Below are 15,535 nucleotides of genomic sequence, written 5' to 3'. Positions count from 1 at the left end.
CTTGCTGTCTCTCTGTCTCTCTCTGTCTTTCTGGTGAGTGCACACGCCCTATAGCAAAAACCTCGCCAAAAAAAAAAAAATTTTTTTTTTTTTTGCTTACGATGCTGTATTCTTTAGAAAGTAAGACCCCAGATGATTCAGCTCTGCTAAAGTGGGTTCAATCCATGGCTGAAGCAAGAAAAACAAGAGGATATGAAATGAGAAGCACCCAAGGGGGTCATGGACGACTGTGAGTGGGAACAGAGGGCAAGGGCAGAGAGAGGAGAGAAAGGGAGAGAGGAAGAAGAGAGCAGAAGGAGGCAGACAGGTCCGTGGGCCCAGTGGTTGACACCGAGAGAGATGCTGACAGACGAGATGTTGAAGGAGGAGTGGGGGCTTATGGAGGCAGAGGGGAAATACATGGCTTTATATCGGAAGGAGTCTGCTCCCTCCCTCTGTTCTGTTCACTGGGCCCTCCGCCGTTTTATATCAGTGGCCCTTTAATCCTCCCCCACCTTTTCTCAGTGATTCAGACCATTCTTCTCTGATCATTTTGTCTGTCTGCTCACTTGCTGCCTCTTGAGGTTCACATTATTCTCTCTAGACCAGACCCTGCCCTGTCTTTTGCTGGTGGTTCTATTTTTTCCCTCCCATTTTGCAGTGCTTGGTATGAGTGGGGTGAGTGGGGTGTGTTCCCTGGTCACAGAGCCTCAGGAGGGGCTCTCCATGCACTTTCTCACTTGGAAGCTGTGTTCTGAGACTGCAGGTATTTTCCTTTGAACTCTCCCTACACTTGTTTTTCATTCCCATTCTAGACTCTGGACGACCTGGAGGAACGAGTGAAGGAGGCTGGAATCGAGATTACGTTCCGTCAGAGTTTCTTCTCAGATCCAGCTGTGCCTGTCAAAAACCTCAAGGTGCGGACCTGGTGTGGAGGGCTCAGCCTGCAGAGGGACTGGGCAGGGGTCAGCTGGAGAGGGGAGCTGGGCAGGGGCAGGGGTCAGCTGGAGAGGAGAGCCGGGCGAGGGCAGGTTTGCTTCCATGAGGCAGTGGCATCTCCTGGGGGAAATTTAGCTCCATCTTCCAGCTGACGTTTATTCACTACCCATTGAACATGCCCCGACTCTAAACACTTCAGGACGAGAAATCAAAGCTGTGAAAGTGCCTGGCTTAGCCCCTCAGGCGTTCCCAGGCATCCCTCAGGAGCTCTGTTTCTCTCTCTGTTCTGTAGCGCCAGGATGCTCGGATCATCGTGGGACTCTTCTACGAGACTGAAGCCCGGAAAGTTTTTTGTGAGGTGGAGCTGGAATATGAGGGGGTGGGACTGGGTGGGCTCTCTGCCTTGGCTTTCTCTAGGGACCGCCTCTCTGTGTCTCTGCTCAAGTTGATAGCAAATGATCTGAGGTGCTGATTATATCCCTTTCTATACACACACGCACACACACACACGCACGCACACACACACACACACACACACACACACACACTTTACCCAGATCTCATTTTTGTGCCACTTGTGTTTCCTGAGAAGCCTGTAAGTCCCATATTTCCTGACTGACTGGAAAAGCCACTCAGGAATAGAGGGACTAGGCAAGAGTTTAGAAGTAGTTGTTTCCTACCATTCCCAAGACTTGAAGATTTTGCGCTCTCTCTCTCTCTCTCTTTTTTTTTTTTAGGTTTTTGCCATAGAGTGCATGTGCTTTCTGGAAGTAAACAGAGAAATAGAGAGGGAAAGTGAGAAATTACCCTAGGGGGCATGGCCATACCATAATCCCTTCTCCATTCTCCTGTTGGGATTTTGGGCGTGTGCACATACTTGTCCGGTGTGCTTTTTCAAACCCCTGGGTCCAGGACTCAAACCAGGGTTGGCCATGTGAGAATCCACTGCCTTAATTACCATGCCATCTGCTGGCCCCTATATTTCTCTTTTTAATTCTGCTCTTTTCTGATTCCCAAGAGGCTGCAACGTGCTAAGTGAGAGATCAAAAGAGAAAACAAAAACCCGTTTCTGCTTCTGTATTCAGGTGTATAAGGAGCGTCTCTTTGGGAAGAAGTACGTCTGGTTCCTCATTGGGTGGTATGCAGACAACTGGTTCAAGACCTATGACCCATCCATCAACTGCACGGTGGATGAGATGACGGAGGCGGTGGAGGGCCACATCACCACTGAGATTGTCATGCTGAACCCCGCCAATACCCGCAGCATTTCCAACATGGTGAGAGCGTGGGGATAGAGACTGGTATCTAGGAGGGCGGAGCGAGCTGAGGGAGCCTCACAGGGTAGGGGACGTGTGAAGCTGGACGTGCAGGAGACAGAGAGGCCTGTGCCCACCGTGGGCTTGTTTTCATGCTCTCTCGTGTGGATTCTACCTGTGCTGTGATTTCCTTGGTTTGGGGGAGAGAGTGGATGATGTAGTCGTGTGTTTGGTAGGTCCCTGATGAGTGGAAGGGCTGTTTCCATGGAAACAAGGAGCAGTTGGTGAGAAGTCAAATGAGGGAGATGCATTAATGATAATATAGATGCTTATGAACGCAAGCGCACCTTTACAGAAGCAGTTTCTGGGCAAGAATGCACACGACTTTCTAGGTGATTTACATTAGTACTTCAGAGTTGCTTAATATTATTCACTCGTGATTGATAATGTAATTAGCTTGGATCCTGATGCTTTTTTAAATGATTCTTTTTTTAGAATTTTAGATGTAAGAGAGACTTTTGAAATCATTTAGCCCCAGATAGTGGGTTAGTTCCAGGTTTGGAACCAGAGGGAACGTTCTCTGATTTGGGAGGGCTGGGCAGTCCTGTTGGTGAGAGGCTAGTGAGTCTGGCCAAGGGTGTTGAGGGGTGGGAGGGGCCTCTGTTGCTCAGCACTACATGTTCAGAGGTACAGGAATTTTGGGTGAGCTTTCTAGGATAACTGATCTGTTTATTGTATCAAGGATAGCCCAAGTCTGAAATGCCTGCTTTGGAGAGCTTGCTGGGTTGTAAAGCCCCCAAATAGCTTATTAAAAAATAATTTTGGGGCCAGCAGGTGGTACAGTGGTTAAGGCGCTGGACTCCCACATGGCCAGCTACGGTTCAAGTCTTGGACCCAGTGAGTTGAAACTCACACCGGGCACGTGTGAATGCATGCCCAAAGTTCTGAGAGAATGGAGGAGAAGGGATTGTGGCATGGCCATCCCTACGGGGGGTGATTTCTCACTTTCTCTCTTTGTTTCTCTGACGGGTGCACATGTCCTCTGGCAAAAATCTCTCTTAAAAAAGTCTTAGTAACTCCTGCTTTTATGTGATAAACCTGGCGCTTAGATATATGAGTCTAGTGACTTGTAATAGCAATGCTCTGAGGTAGAGTTACCGTTACATTTTAGAGACCAGGAAGTCGAGAGAGGTTTGGTGACTTGTTCCAGGTGACGCAGCTGCTGAACGGTCCAGCTGGAATGGACCCTAGTTGAATGTAACCCCGAACTGCTCTGCCCTATCACGTCCCTGGAAGACTGAGAAGCCTGACTAAGAAAGTTGTACTTTGACCTGCTAACACTGTTTGAACAATGACAATTTTTGAGCAAAGAAGAAATAAGATCCAGGAAGTTGGTTCTGACAGTGGGTTGTGGTGCAGGGTCAGTTGCCATGTGAACTCTAATCATAGACACTATCCTTGGATGTTCTGGGATCTATATTTAAGGTACCATAGTTGAAAAATACAAGAAAATGTACTGAAAGGTCACTTCCCTGTAGAGTACCTGGAAAATGAGCCACCCTGAAGAACCTGGGCAGCAGTGGAGCTGGTTGCCAGACCCAAAGGGCTCCCTGTTGCCGGTAGCCCAGGACCTGCAGCTAGGGCTTCTTTCTCAGAATGAGGAGAGAGCAGGAGCAGACAGAAAGCTGGGAATTGGCTGAGGAGGCAGAGACACACCTGAGCTTTGGAGCAAGATGAGTGGAAGGGTTTCTTTCTGATTCTTGGACCCTAGAGAAAGATCCCTGCCTCTGAGGTCACAGAGCCTCAGGTGACACCAACCTATAATGCTGGGTGGAGAATTCAAGATTCTTTTACTTTTTTTTAAAAAAAAATTATTTAATTTTATTTATTCATTCATTTATTTTCATTTGGCCAGAGAAAGACAGACACATAGAAGGAGAGAGAAAGCAAACCATCAGGTCCAGGACTTAAACCGTGGTTGGCCAGGTGGGAGTGTCCAGCACCTTAACTACCACGCCACCTGCTGGACCTTTTTTCTTTCTGTTTTTAGAAATATTTTTTGGTTTAGGGTGTGTGTGGTTGCCAGAGAGACGAGAGAGAGAGAGACAGAGACAGAAAGCAACATAGACAGTGAGAAATCATCCCCGAGGGGGGATGGGCATGGTGCCATCCTTTCTCCATTCCCCTCTTGGGACTTTGGGCCTGCATGCATACATGCCCAGAGTGACTTTTAAGCCACCTGGTCTGGGTCTCAAACCATGGTTGACTACATGGGAGTCCAGTGACATAAACATTGCACCATCTGCTGGTACCTATTTTTATTTATTTATTTATTTATTAAAAATAATGATTTTAGGGACCAGCAGTTAGCATAATTGCTATGTCGTTGGACTCCCACGTAGTTGACCGCAGTTCGTGTCCCGGACCCGGTGGCTTAAACTCACGCCGGGCGCATGTGCGTGCGTGCCCAAAATCCCGAGAGGAGAATGGAGGAGAAGGGATTGGGGCGTGGCCATCCCCCCTGGTGGGTGATTTCTCGCTTTCTATCTCTCTCTCTCTGTCTGTCTGGTGAGCGCACATGCCCTATAGCAAAAACCTCTCCAAAAAAAAAAATAATAATGATTTTATTTATTATTACTGTTACTTAATTTGACCAGAGAGACAGAGAAAGAAAGAAAATGAGAAAGCAAGCTGCTTTCTCATCGGGTCTGGGACTCAAACTGCAGTCAGTCATGTGGGAGTCCAGCACCTTACCCATCATGCCACCTGCTGGCCCCTATTCTATTTCTATTTTTTTAATGTTTTTTAAGGAATTACCTTTATTTAGCTATATTTATTATTATTATTATTACTTTAATTTGGCCAGAGAGAAAGGGAAAGTGAGAGAGCAAGACGAAGGTTCTCTAACAGCAGCAGCCTTAAGAACTGGCTTGGGATGAAGCTACAGCTGAATCACAGCACCAAAAGAAGTGGATCAGGGGCCAGCAGCTGGTGTGGGGGTTAAGGCAGCTGGGTCTCACAGGGCTGACAGCACAGCTTATGTCTGGGATGCAACAGCTTGAAAACTGTTGGGCATGTGTGCATGCCCCAAGTCCTGAGAGGAGAATGGAGGAGGAGACATTGTGATGTGGCCGTCACCCCCTGAGGGATGCTTTCTCACTTTCTCACTCCCATCTTTCTCTGTCTCTGTCTGTCTCCTGTGAGCACACATACCCTATAACAAAAATGGAAAAAAATAAAGAACTAGATGAGAAGTGAGGGCTGGAGCAGAGCCATGGAGACTTAGGAAAGAGTAGAATTACCTTCAGTCCACAAGGATGGCCTTGGTTTAGATAGTTTTCAAACTTCAGCTTCCATCTGAGCCATCTGGAAGTCAGCCAGTACACAGATAACTGTGCTCTTCTGGAAGTTCTGATGCAGTAGGTCAGTAGGCCTGAGAGTTTACCTTCTAGCAAGTTCCTGGGCATGCTGATGCTACTGGTCTTAGGATCACACATTGAGAACTACTAGGTAGAGCAGTGGTTTTCAGCTAGAAGTTGCAAAGTCTGGAGACATAGCTTGTTGTTGCACCTGTGAGATTTTTACTGATCAGTTTTCCTTAAGCTGCATAAATCACGGAGGATCCATGGATGCTCCTGGTGTCTCATAGGCAGAGGCCAGGGATGCTCCGAAATACCCCGCAGTGCAAGGATAGCCCCTGACGACTAAGCTGTCCTGCCTAAAATGGCCACAGGGTGGAGATCAAGAAACTCTGGTTTAGAGCAGCATTTTTTAGGGACCACGTATGGAAATGGAGAGTGGGGAGAGTGGCTCTGGAGAAATAGAGCTGTGGGCAGAGATCCCATCAGACGTAGATTTAATAAAACCCAAAAAGCTACTCCAGTATACACATTTAGGTCACATTTGCTCATATAGGAGCAGGGCTGTTGATACAATTAGGGTCAGTACCAGATCTATAGCGCAGCGCTTAGTGTCGTGCACAGGGAGCCAGACCTCATGTGGCTGACCCAGTTTGCATCCTGGCCCCAGCGACAGCTTGAAAAATATGGGCACGTGTGTGTATGCCCAGAATCCTAATAGGATAGTGGAATGGAAGAGAAAGGATGAGGCATGGCCATGCCCTACTAGGGGGTTGCTTGCTTTATTTCTCTCTCTATGTGAGCACATAGGCCCTCTGGCAATTAAAAAAAATTATAGGGGCCAGCAGGTGGTATGGTGGTTAAGGCACTGGATTCCCGCATGGCTGACCATGGGGCAAGTCCCAGACCTGGCAACCTGAAAATCATGCCAGGTGCATGTGCATACATGCCCAAAACCTTGAAAGGAGACTGGAGAAGGGATTATGACATGGCCATTGTCCCTGGGGGGGTGATTTCTCACTTTCCCTTTCTATCTCTCCATGAGCATATTCGCCCTATAGCAAAAACGTTAACTAAATAAGTAAGTTTGCAATTGGTTAATTCTCTAATTTCTGTGGTTTGTGGAATTTTTATTGTTCAGTTTTACTTAAGCTGCTTAGTAAAATTTTTATTTACAAATTTATAACCGTATCTTTGTTGACTTAAGGGAGAAAGATTGGTTTTCTTTTTTAAAAAATTAATTTAATTTTATTTGTGGTTATTATTTATTTTTTAAAATTTGACCAGAGAGACAGAGGGAGGGAAAAAGGGAAAGTAAGAAAGCAAGCTGCCAGGTCCAGAATTTGAACCATAGTCGGCCATGTGGGAGTCCTGTGCCTTAATCATCACGCCACCTGCCAGCCCAGGAGATTGTTTTTTTTAACTTTAGGGGGTGGTGGGGAGGGAAGGGAGTGGTGCCCACGGGTGGTTACTCCTGTAGTGGTGACAGAGTGAGCAGAGTACAAGGATCTTGGGCAGGGGGTGGGATTATGCTAAGTAGGTTAATCCCTTCCAGTCTCAGTGGTTTTCTGTGCAGTATTTACTTTGATTTGCAGATTGGATAGTCCTGGAAGCTTAAAGACTACTCAGAAGTCTCAGCCTCACTGCTGTGTATTTGCAAGTGCTTTTGGAGAGCTGCAGTGCAGTGTTTGGTGGTAGCGCAGTGTATTTGCTAAGAGTATGGACTTTGGCGCCAGGCTGCCTGGATTTTAATCCCAGCCCTGCCATTTACTAGCAGTATAACTCAGGCAAGTTACGGAACTTCTGTGCCTTAGTTTTCTTACCTCTAAAATGGGGATAATAATTCGGTCTACCTCATTGGATTGTCTGAGAATTAAAATGTTGATGTTTGGGGACCAGCAGTTGGCATAATGGCTGTCGCTGGACTCCCATGGAGTCGACCGGGGTTTGCGTCCTGGACTTGGTGGCTTAAACTCATGCCAGGCGTGTGTGCATGCGTGCCCAAGATCCTGAGAGGAGGATGGAGGAGGAGGGATTGTGGCATGGCCATTCCCCCTGGGGGGGGATTTCTCACTTTCTGTCTCTCAGTCTCTCTCTGTTTTTCTGGTGAATGCACGCGCCCTGTAGCAAAAAAAAAAAGAAAAAAGAAAAAAAAGTTGATGTATATACCTTAGAAAAGTACCTGGCACATAGCAAGGACAATGTAAATGCTAGTCATCTTCATCATTACTCTTTGTAGGTACAAAGCAATCAATAGGACTTGATGATTCGAAACAGTCTAATGTGATTCCGTAGTTTTAATGTCATGTACGGCAGGAGTAGTGATGGAGAGTGACAAAAAATTGAGCTTGGTTTTTAAATTTTTTTTAAGGGTTTTGCAGTAGGATACATGCTCTTGAAGAGACACACAGAGAGATAGTGAGAGGGAAAGTGAGAAATTAACTCCCAGGGGAGATGGCTGCACTGCATTCCCTTCTCCTTCATTCTGGGATTTGGGGTGTGCACACACATGAACCCAGCATGAGTTTCAAACTTTGGTCTGGGACTTGAACCACTGTTGATCATGTGGTAATCTAGCACCTTAACCACTACACCACCTGTGCGCCCCAGCCTTGGATATTTTGGATTTCAGATTATTGATCATAGTTACCAATGGCTTGTAGTCAGCTGGAGGTATAGGATTTGAGATTATAGGCTGGAATTAAAGATCTGAATATTGGTCCCAGCAGGTGTGGTGGTTAAGGTGCTGGATGCCCACATGAATGCCCATGGTTTGAGTCCCAGATTTCTCACTTTCCCCCTGTCTGTCTCTCTCTGGTGAAATTAAAAAATGCTACTAATAAATAAAATTAGATAAAATAATTCTTTTAAAAAATATCTAAATATCTGGGACCTGTAGTTGGCGTAATGGCTATGTCGCTAGACTCCCATGTCCCATGTAGTCAACCGCAGTTCGAGTCTTGGACCTGGTGGCTTAAAACTCACGCCAGGGGCGTGTGTGTACATGCCCAAGAGGAGAACGGAGGAGAAGGGACTGCAGCGTGGCCATCCCCCCTGGGGGGTAATTTCTCACTTTCTGTCTCTGTCTCTCTCTCTCTTTTTCTGGTGAGCACACACACCCTATAGCAAAAACCTCTCCAAAAAAAAAAAAAATGATCTGAAGGTTAATAACAAAGATGAGATTGAGAGACAGGGAAATTCATGAAGAGAAAAGTATAACTTTATATCCAGCATTTTATATGTGTTCTTATTTTATCCTTATACTAACTCTTGAATACTACCTTGAAAGTAATATATTTTCTATCTTAAAGTGGAATAACTAACCAGCTGTGATATTTAATAACCTGATTGAGATTTCATAGCAGTTAAGTGAGTTAACTAGAATTGGAATCCATCTATTTACCTATTTATCCATATCCAATGGATTTTTTTTTTTTTTTTTACTTTAAGGAAAACAAAAAAATTTTTTGAGAGATTTTTGCTATAGGGTACATGTGCTCACCGGAAAGGCAGAGAGAGAGCGAGAGAGACAGAAAGTGAGAAATTGCCCTCCAGGGGGGACAGCCACACTGCAGTCCCTTCTCCATTCTTCTCTTGGGATCTTGGGTACTCATGCACATGTGCCCAGTGTGAGTTTGAAGCCATTGGGATCAGATCTTGCACTGTGGTTGGCCATGTGGGAGTCAAGCAGCATAAGTGCTATGCCAACTGCTAGCCTACCCTCAAAGCTGCTCTTCTTGGGACCAGCAGTTGGCGTAATGGCTTTGTCGCTGGACTCTCATGTAGTTGACTGTTGTTCGAGTCCCAGACCTGTGGCTTAAATTCACATCAGCATGTGCGTGCGTGCCCAAGATCCCGAGGAGAATGGAGGAGAAGGGATTGCGGCATGACCATACCCCCTTGGGGGTGATTTCTCACTTTCTGTCTCTGTCTTTTTGGCAAGTGCACGTGCCCTATAACAAAAAGCTCTCCAAAAAAAAAAAAAAAATTGCTCTTCTTAGATCAGGTTTAGGTTCACAACAAAATTAAGAGGAAACTATGGAGACTTGGCATATAGTCCCGCTCATATGTAGCCCTCCCCATTAATGTTCTCCACCAAATTGGTATATTTGTTTTTTTGTTTTTTTTTTTTTGGGAGAGGTTTTTGCGGTAGGGCGGTGAGCTTGCCAGAGACAGAAAGTGAGAAATCACCCCCCAGGGGGGGATGGCCATGCCACAATCCCTTCTCCTCCATTCTCCTCTCGGGATCTTGGGCACGCATGCACAGGCGCCCGGCGTGAGTTTTTAGCCACCGGGTCCGGGACGCGAACCGCGATTCAACTGCGGTTGAGAGTCCAGCAACATAGCCATTACGCTAACTGCTGGTCCCCAAAGTGGTATATTTGTTACAATTGATAAACTTACATTGGCATATCGTAAACATCCACAGTATTCTTTTAATTTGCTATAGGGAGTGTGTGCTTGCTAGACAGAGATAGCGAGAAAGTACCCCTACCAGCCCCCCCAGAGATGGCCATGCTATAATCCTTTCTCCTCCATTCTCTGCTCTGGATTTTGGGCACACACGCATGTGCTCCTGGTGTATTTTTCAGGCTGCTGGGTCTGGGACTTGATCTGTGCTGCCAGCCATGTGAAATCCTATAGTTTACATTAGTGGTCATTTTTGGTGGTTTTTTTTTTTAGATTTTATTTGTTTATTTATTGCCAGAGGACGTTTGTACTTGCCAGAGAGAAATGGAGAGGAAGAGGGAGAAAGCGCTCTACAGTGAGATGTGGTCATGTCACCATCCCGTCTCCTGTTTCTTGATCCTGTTGGGATTTTGGACATGTGCATGCACACACACACATACACACTCAGTGTGTTTTTAAGCCTCCAGGGCTGATGTTTAAGCTGTCGTCAGCCATGCGGATCCAGCTTCCTAAACCACTGAGCTCTAGGATCTGCTCTCAGTGCGGCTTTCTGTGGATTTGGACGAATGTATAACGGCATGTGTCTACCATGATAGCGTCACACGGAGTACTTTCGCTGCCCCAACCCAGCGGACACTTGCTGTTGGTCCCTTGTGGGCCGGCCAGTGATGAAGAGGAGTGTTACTTGCCCCTGTCGCCAAGAGGGGTAGAGCCCAGCTGTGCCCACAGTTCTGTGCTGCTGGTGTCTTTTGTAGCCCACTTCCCACCTCGCCAGAAAGTTGAATTGGAAGAAAAATGTACAGGCCATGGGGAACAAAGATATTTATTGATTATTCATTTATCTACTTATTTCTTTGTGAGAGTGTTAATAGAGTCCAAATTCAAACAATTATTTGTTTAGTGCCCCTTACCAAGAAATAGTTACTGAGCCTTTCTTTATATGGTTTCTGGGAGACAAGGGAGGAAAGATGTGAATTTTACAGTTAACTGGAAGGCAGTTCTAAGAGGTAATAGCGGCAGTTATTACCTGTGTATTTATCTATAGTAACTAAACAAGATTACTGCCAAGTACACAAAGTCCCCTCTCTTGACCCATTTAATGCGAGTTAAAGTAACTATCATTCTTTTTAGCGTTCTTGGAAAAAGAAGCATGAGTGTTGGGGAGGAGTGTGGTTAGAATTAAATAATGGACTTTGAAAGCGTATTTCTTCAGTCTTCAGTCTCCTGGAAACACCAAGGAGGCAGTGAGGCAGTGACCTGAGAGTACACCAGGATGGCAAGAAGTTAGCGCACACGGAAACGGTCTTTGTAGATGATAAGCACAGTGAGAAAGGTGGTGATGTCACGTCTTCTGGGATCTTTCAGAATTGGAGGAACTGTTAGACCCTGGGTCAACCCTATTAAGCAAGTCCGAAGGATGAGAGAACATCAGTGTCACGACTTTTCGCTGAAATATCCACGTCTTTCTTTGCTCTGCCTCTGCTCTCTATTCTTTGCCATCATTATCTAGAGCGTTTATTCATCCGACTCCTGTTGCAGTCCTGAGCTGGCAGCTGCACACACTGAGGCCATCGGACCCAGATGATGCCTACTGTAGTCTAGTAGCTTCCAGTCTAAGACAGACTCATGGGTACAGTTAAAGAGTTTGAATGTACATATGCTCAACCTGACAACATGAATACACTTCACCCATTCACGTGGAAGTGTGTGAGCCACAATCTGATGCCTCTCCCCTGCCCCCACCCCACCACACCCACACACATTCTGATCCTTATGTTCTTCCGTCTTCAGACATCCCAGGAGTTCGTAGAGAAGCTAACCAAACGACTCAAAAGACATCCTGAAGAGACTGGAGGCTTCCAGGAGGCGCCACTGGCCTATGACGCCATCTGGGCCTTGGCATTGGCTCTGAACAAGACCTCTGGAGGGGGTGGCCATTCGGGTGTGCGCCTGGAGGACTTCAACTACAACAACCAGACCATCACTGACCAGATCTACCGGGCGATGAACTCCTCATCCTTCGAGGGCGTCTCTGTGAGTTACAGTAACTCCCTTCATTGTCCTCTCTCCCTCCCTTTGTGAGAGACCCCCCCTGGAGCTCCTCTTACAGACATCCACTACATCTTTCTCAGTGACTTTTCTGTAATCATCGGCCTAAGACCAGGGGAGCAGGTACCCGCAAACCAGAAAAATCCACAAAACACCAGAAGGAAAAAAAGTGTATTCCATTTATTTCAGCCCTTCCCTTTGTTTATTTTCAAATCAGTCCTGATATTTATGAGTCAGATGAGAATTGTAATGTATTAAAACAGGGAATAGTTTGAAAGATAACCTCCTCATTCCTTTTAAAGTAGGAAAAGCAGTACCCAGAGGGATCTGGAGACTTGCTGAGGCCAGAAAGCCAGAGCCCAGGTCTCCTAGTTCTCTATGTAGCGATTTTTCTTATTTAAATCTCATGGGTGAAGCTTCTCCAAAGAATGTTTCTAAAATCTAGGGTATGGGCATCTGGGGTATGGCCTATATGCAGACAAATGCCATAAATAGCTTTCATTCAGAAGCTCAATTACATCAAAAACAGAAGATTCAAAGTGTCCCTAATGTTCTCTTTTTGCTCTTGTTTTTATCCCCTTTGCCTTCCTCCACGTTTCCCTCAGGGCCATGTGGTGTTTGATGCCAGTGGCTCTCGGATGGCATGGACACTTATCGAGCAGCTACAGGGTGAGCGCAGGGACAGGAGGTATGGGGAGGCTGGGAGGCAGGCCGGGCTAAGCTAGGGCACTGCCTGGGAAAAGAACATGAGACGTTACGAGACTTCCTTGGTGCCTCCCCCATCCTTCCCTTCTCTTAACAGTGGTCATCAAGCTTCCTCTTTTTTTGATTTGTTTCTCTTTTAAGTTTATTAATTCCATCAGAGAGATCAACCCTCAGTAGTCTGCGTGTGCTAATCCACCCATAGTCTCAGCCAGCCTGGATCATAGGCACACATGTGTAAGACCAGCACATAGAGGGAGCCCTCAGAAAGCAAACCCCCACTGTGGGTTCAGCATTGTGGAGTTATTATATTGCAGCTGTACCACGGTGGCTGGCTGTTCACCAAGTGCTTTTTAAAAAACAATATTTATGTAATTTTATTTGTTGTTGTTATTTTAAAATTTGCTATAAGACACTTGCACTCACCAGAGAGAGCCAGAAGGAGAGAGAGGGAAAGTTAGAAAGCAAGCCACCAGGTCCAGGACTTGAACTATGGTTGGCCATGTGGGAGTATAGACTCTTAAATGCCACATCACCTCTGGCCCCTCGCCAAACTTTTAAGTAATAATAATGCAAAGCTTAAATACTAAGATACTTGAGAAAGTTCATTGTAAAATGGAATTAAAGTATGAGTTCATTTTGGTCCAAAAATTTTTGAAATCTATGCAGTTTTTTTCATCATATGCACTTTCCATGAGCTTTTTGAAGACCCTACATATGGATGGAGTCTTTCTGAGTTGCAGTGATCGTGTTCTTAAAAAAGGGCATGCAAGGGCCAGCAAGTGGCATGATGGTTAAGGTGCTGGATGCCCACTTGGCTGACCATGGTTCGAGTCCCAGACCCAGTGGCTTGGAAATTACAACAAATAAATAGATTAAGAAAACAAAAAGAAAAAGGGCAGGCAAATTAAGAACAACCATTCCCTTTACCAGTGGTTTTAATTCTTTTTCTTTTTTTGGAGAGGTTTTCGCTATAGGGTGCGTGCGCTCACCAGAAAGACAGAGAGAGACAGAGAGCTAGAAAGCAAGAAATCACCCCCCAGGGAGGATGGCCATGCCACAATCCCTTCTCCTCTCGGGATCTTGGGCACGCATGCTCATGCACCCTGTGTGAGTTTAAGCCGCTGGGTCCGGGACTCGAACCACTGTCGACTACATGAGAGTCCAGCGACATAGCCATTACGCTAACTGCTGGTCCCCAGTGGTTTTAATTCTAAAAGTTTCCCATAAGTGACTTGAGTTGAAAGGTTAATGACCTGTCATTTCATTCTTATAGGGTGGCTGTATCCAGGAGCCTTCTCTCTCCCTCTCTCTCTCTCATACACAGTCTCCCTCCCATATATGTATGTGTGTGCATGCATGTAGTTATTTATTCATAATAGAAAGCATGTACATGTGTGGAAATGGAGAGAGAGAGAGAGGTAGAGAGAGACCCTCTTTCTTAGCCCTCCAGCTTTTCAGGATTTTGACCAGGCATATGGATGGCATATTTTAATTTTTTTTTTTTTTATTTTTTAATTATCTTTTCAACTTTATCTATTATTATTTTTTAAATTCAACCTGAGACAGAAGGGGGTGGGGAGTGAGAAAGTAAGGCACCAGGTCTAGTACTTGAACTGTGGTTGGCCCTGTGGGAATCCAGCACCTTAACCACCATATCACCTGCCAGATCCAGTAAACCAATCTGAGGATCCAAACCTATGGCCAGCCATATAGCTTCTAGCACTGCAATTCAATTTGCTAGTGACTGCCAACAGGCTGAGGCTTTTTCAGGGAATTTATTGAATTTTCTTACTGTGTAAACTGTCATTTTAAATTTATCTGTAGTATGTACAGTTTGGCTTTTCCGGATTAGCCTAGAGGTCTTCTGAAAGTTCATGGAAAATACATATTATGGAAAAACTGCATGGATTTCAAATTTTTTTGCAGCAAAATAAACTTGCTTGTACTTTAATTTCATATTTCCTAAACTATTTGAAGTACTCTTGTATTTTGTTATAACTTAGCACACTTAAGTATCTGCAGAGCTACTGTGAGTTAATTTTCCAACTCCACTCCATTTGCAACCTTTTATGGTATGGCCAAGAGACCCATTTCTTGGCTTCCTGTGAAAAGTTTCTTTCTTTCTTTTCCCCACCTCCCACATCCTCTCAATTCTTTTTTGTATCCAGGACAAGAGGGACTTCAGTTGTGGTGACAGAGTTGTGAGTTGGCTTTTGAAGAAAAAGTTGTTTACTGGAACAGAAATCTTAGGGGTGACTGAGTTTTTTTTTTTTTTTTTTTTAAGAATTATTTATTTAATTTTATTTATTTTAATTTGACCAGACACACACACACACATACAGAAAGAGAGAGAGAGAGTGAGAAAGCAAGCCATCAGGTCCAGGACTCAAACTGTGGTTGGCCATGTGAGTGTGTCCAGCATTCTTAACCACCATGACACCTGCTGGCCCCCCAGGAGTGTGGGGGGGCATTTAGTGGTTCTTTAAGAGGCTGATGTAATTTATCTGAGAAACTAGAACACAAGCCAAACAGAAGATAAATTTCTAAATTTAAAATAAAAGCTACTTGGAAAACAGATCCTGAGATTCTGTCCATCATAAGGGGAGAATAAGGATGAATATGTTTAAAGCTTTAGAAGCCAGAATCGAAGTGAGAGACATCTTGGCAAGAGGTGTGAGGCAGTAGAATAGGTGGTAGACATCCTGTGAAGCTTTTCTCATTGAAGAGTTTAAAACATAAGCTATTCTTATTTATCTGAGTTGCCTTAGGGGCTACCTTATTGGCTTTTTTTTTTTTTTTAAGAATTTTATTTAATTTAATTTTTTTTTTTCATTCATT

General features: G+C 45.1%; 1 protein-coding gene across 5 annotated transcripts in view; it reads left to right on the top strand.

The window, feature by feature from the left end:
* GABBR1 (gamma-aminobutyric acid type B receptor subunit 1) overlaps window positions 1-15,535 on the top strand; it is a 36,395-nt gene that overhangs the window by 9,535 nt on the left and 11,325 nt on the right. For all 5 annotated transcript variants that reach the window (XM_027776529.1, XM_027776528.1, XM_027776525.1 and 2 more), the window contains 5 exons: window positions 795-896; window positions 1,211-1,276; window positions 2,004-2,195; window positions 11,735-11,977; window positions 12,598-12,661. In XM_027776529.1, coding sequence (XP_027632330.1) covers window positions 795-896; window positions 1,211-1,276; window positions 2,004-2,195; window positions 11,735-11,977; window positions 12,598-12,661 — 667 coding nt within the window. The remainder of the gene's footprint in view (window positions 1-794; window positions 897-1,210; window positions 1,277-2,003; window positions 2,196-11,734; window positions 11,978-12,597; window positions 12,662-15,535) is intronic.

The sequence above is a fragment of the Tupaia chinensis genome, unplaced genomic scaffold, assembly GCF_000334495.1.
Source record: "Tupaia chinensis unplaced genomic scaffold, TupChi_1.0 Scaffold000678_1, whole genome shotgun sequence".
Taxonomy (NCBI): domain Eukaryota; kingdom Metazoa; phylum Chordata; class Mammalia; order Scandentia; family Tupaiidae; genus Tupaia; species Tupaia belangeri.
Note: the sequence above shows the minus strand (reverse complement) of the source record. Positions and strands in the feature narration are given on the sequence as shown.